This window comes from Magnolia sinica, chromosome 6 (assembly GCF_029962835.1).
Source record: "Magnolia sinica isolate HGM2019 chromosome 6, MsV1, whole genome shotgun sequence".
Classification (NCBI taxonomy): Eukaryota; Viridiplantae; Streptophyta; class Magnoliopsida; order Magnoliales; family Magnoliaceae; genus Magnolia; species Magnolia sinica.
Window position 1 is genome coordinate 23,019,080 of NC_080578.1, and position 4,025 is coordinate 23,023,104.

A 4,025-nucleotide genomic window follows, 5' to 3' on the forward strand; every position below is an offset into this window, starting at 1 on the left:
ATCGGATTCCCTTTTAGGACGCGGATTGCGTCCTACCCACGCCCGGACAGTAATCCGTCCGGGCAGGGCTATGTGGGGCCCACCGTGATGTAAGTGTTTTATCCACACCGTTCATCGTTTTTATTGTATCATTTTAATTTATTGGATAAAAAATGAGGCAGGTACAGGCTTAAGTGGATCACAAAGTTTGGATTGAACGTCCATAATTAAAAACTTCTTGGGAGCTGGAGAAGCTTCGGATCAAGATGATATTTGTTTTTTAACTTAATCCACGTCTACATGACCTTATGAATCGGTTGGATGGTAAAAAACATCACGGTGGCCCTCAGAAAGGTTTCAACGGTGGGTGTCATTATCACTGCAGGTTCCTTTGGTGTGGTCCACTGGAGCTTTTTACCTGCTTCATTCTTATGATAACAGTTCAAAATGATCTGATAAAAACGATGAATGGAGTGGATAAAACACTTACGCCACGGTGGACCCCAAATATCCCTGCCCGGACGGATTACTGTCCGGGCCGGGGTAGGACGCCATCCGCGTCGTCCTTTTAGTCTATCAAGAAAATATCTCAAGATCACGTGCTCCAGCCACAGATATTTCCAGCTGCGTGCGGGAAGTAAAGTAGTAATTGACGAAACTGCTCCTATATAGAACCGGAAATTCTGAAAACCACCAAACCTCTCTCTCTCTCTCTCTCTCTCTCTCTGCATGGATTTGCTGGAGATGGGTGATTTCAATGGGTTTTGGACTAACGAGAAGCACATATCCTTTCTTAACCGGATAGAAGCTTCCTTCGTTAGAAAGATGCTTGAAAATGAAGACGATTGCTTGCTAACGTACGCCCATGGTGCTCTTCCTTCTCATCGTCATGATTATGATCATCATCACCGTCCTCGCCTCGACCGTTATCTCCCTGACAGTGCTGAGTCGACCCTTGATTTCGAAGAAGGAAATAACAGAGGGAAAACCCGAGTAATCGATGGTAAGATTTTTCGCTCATTCCATCAGTCTAGCTACCTTGCGCGCCCTTTAGATCGCGGGCATGTTAGTTGAATCCCTCTTTTCCGGCCGAAAGAATCGTTATAAATCGAAGAAAATTACCAAAGTGCCCTTGAATGTTCATGACTCGTTGTTTATGTTGGCGGGTTGAAATGGTTTTCTTTTTTTTTCTTTTTCCCTTTATTCTCATTTTTTTATTTTTGATGTTCATTTTTAGAAATTGTGGGAAGATCCGGCACGTGCGATGTTAGGGAGGATGGCGAGAAGACGAGGAAAGGGTCTTATCGTCCGTACAATGCATCCCAAGATCAGGTTGGTTGCGCCCTAACGAATGTTATAGAAAACGAACCATGCTAACTTGCACAGGTATGCGCATGTACGCTGCTGCGAATGGCAGACTACCCCATCTCAATTTCATGTCTCCTTCTCTACGATCTACCTCTGGAAAATTGGATAGATGGAGCATGCATTGTAGGGTGCAGTCGTGCTCTTCAGTACTAGTGGGGCCCATGGATCTACGTGATCTAGTTGTTTGATCTGATGGGCCCCAAAATCGACTGGTGGAAAAATAAAATAAAATTGGACCAACGGTCCTTATAGTAGGCCAAAGATAAGAGGATTAGCAGCATCGCCTAATATTGGTATTGATGGGGCATCTTCCATCCACGGTGGGTCCAATCTGATTGATGGTCTGGATCACCGAATCACGAGCCTCACGGAAATTGAACACTCCCACGGCCTAGATGCGCCACTCTTTTTTAAAAGAAAGAAATACGCAGAAGTTTCGTTTGTATGTTGTAGTGGTGGTATGTGGTTAGGACAAGACGAGTGGGATATGTACATGCAAATCCAGCCATCCAAATTGCAGAGCATGTGGAATGAAACGTATCCAGGAAATTACACGTGTTGAGAGCTACCAATCATAGCCATCAATTGAGAACTACCAAATGACGGTTAGAAATGGAATGGTCAGGTCGGGATGCGAAATCGGACGGTTAAGATCATCCAATCAGTGCCCAATTCAGATCTTTGCTCCATCCATGATCGGGCCATCATGCATGAAACGGCAGCTTAAAAGATGGTGGTGAAATATCACCGTATATACTTGAAATGGGTGTCACTATTTCGAACTGGGAATGATCCTATTGGGTATAAATGGTGAAGAATCTTCAGCCGTCTGATCAAGATCTGAAGGTGATAGCAGATGACCTCACTTTTGACTTTTTGGAGGGTGCTACATCAAATGTGCGATAGCTACGGACGCGGATTACGTTATATCCACACCGTCCAACCATTTTGCCATATCATTTTAGGATACAAAGCCCAAAAATGAGCCAGATCGAATTTTCAAGTGGACCACACCACAAGAATCAGTGGTGATAATGACACCCACAAAGTTTCAACGGTAGGTGTTTAATCCCCACCGTATGGTTCCCTTGAGCTTTGGATGTGCCTGATGTTTTTTGGCCTGTACCCTAAAATGCTATGGAAAAAATGATGGACGGTGTGGATAAAACCCATAGATCCCAATCGTCCGATGGCCACAACGCATCAAGTTGTGGGAACTCATCCACGAGGTGTCATGTATCCTCAATCCTGACCGTCAAAATTGGTGGCTTATTGTAGATGGAACACCTGAAAATCACTATGATCGAATTTGGACCGTTGAGCACTTTTAACCGTCATTTATATGGATTCCAATCGGATGGTTAGGATCATTCCAATCGAGGTGATTTTTGGGCCACACTCTATCCACCATGAATCTTATGTTTTGGACGGTATGGATGTAAGCGTCAACAATTCAGGAGGTGGTGGGATCGAGTGGGCCCCTTACACAAACACCTAAGTTGGTGTCAGCACCGGATGTGCCTTTTTTCTTTTTTGTTCTTTTCATGTAAACATCACAACTACAAATATCTGCTTGGATCTTTTGTTAAAGCCAGTTCTCTTTATTTTCTTTCGGATTGCGTCTATCTTCAGGTGGTCCCGCAGCTAGCGCACTTGAAAACCGACAGGGATGAGGAAAGAGGCGTACTTGAAATCGCTGTCCCGAGAGCTACTGAACGGGATTGAAGGTGGGGGTACATTTGCTTTTTCCATGCAGCTTGTCGTACACGGATGCGTTAGTTCTACGAGTGGGCGGATTGGATTAATGTTAGCTCAGATATTTATTTCTTTTCGAGTTTTGGGTTTGTTGTAAATGGTTGTTTTTATAAAAAATAAAAAATAAAAATTCGTGGAAATGATTTAGTGGATGAGTGTACTGTAACATTAAATTCTCTCCTATATGAAACTAATAGTTTTGGACAATTTTGCCCTTGCTATTAGTTTTGTGAGAGTTTCAAACTTTGACAATTAAAATTACATGAAAAGGTTTCCAACATAAGTCAGGGGTATTTACGGCATTTGAAAATTGTGCGGATTTACGGCTGATGGCTCGGATTTTACCCAACATTTATGGATGAAAGATGAGGTTTTACTGGTTGCAGGTGGCGTTTTGCTTCCATGGGAGTCGAGTTTTGCTTCTACGAGAGTAGCCCGGCCAACCCTCTTTGTGCATGGCCCGCAGCATGCTGATGACCACGCAAAATCTACTTTGCATATCAGCTATAAAACTAGAGCGTGACACAGAATTAGAAAAGATATGGATGGCTCGCTTAGCGTGTTCTCTCTCTGTGCAATTTGCATCTTTTTCAAAACCATGAATTTGAAAAAGATATGGCGGGCCTGTTTTGGAGCGTCGATTTAGAACCCTTCAATTCGGAACCCTCCGAATTTGAGCTCTCCTCCGGTTGTGTTTGGCACCCGGAATTTAGAATTCCCTCTAATTCAAAAGTAGATAAGAATAATACGATAAATGCTCACCTTCTTGCGTGTGTACCTTTGCACATGTGTTTTAGGTGGAATCTGAACAGTCCACCTGATGCGCCACCAAAACTCTATAGGCTTAATTTTTAGTCTGATCCAAAACTCTAGTGGGTCATATAAAAGAGAAATGTAAATCATGTTTCCTTTTGCCGTGGCTC

At 43.3% G+C, this 4,025-nt stretch overlaps 1 protein-coding gene across 1 annotated transcript; it reads left to right on the top strand.

Moving 5' to 3' along the window:
* The first annotated feature begins 661 nt into the window (after positions 1-661).
* On the top strand, positions 662-3,404 carry LOC131248540 (uncharacterized). Its single transcript, XM_058248859.1, has 3 exons — positions 662-982; positions 1,217-1,311; positions 2,980-3,404. Exons 1-3 carry the CDS (start codon positions 709-711, stop codon positions 3,070-3,072), a joined length of 462 nt encoding a protein of 153 aa, XP_058104842.1. The 5' UTR covers positions 662-708; the 3' UTR covers positions 3,073-3,404.
* Positions 3,405-4,025: the final 621 nt, after the last annotated feature.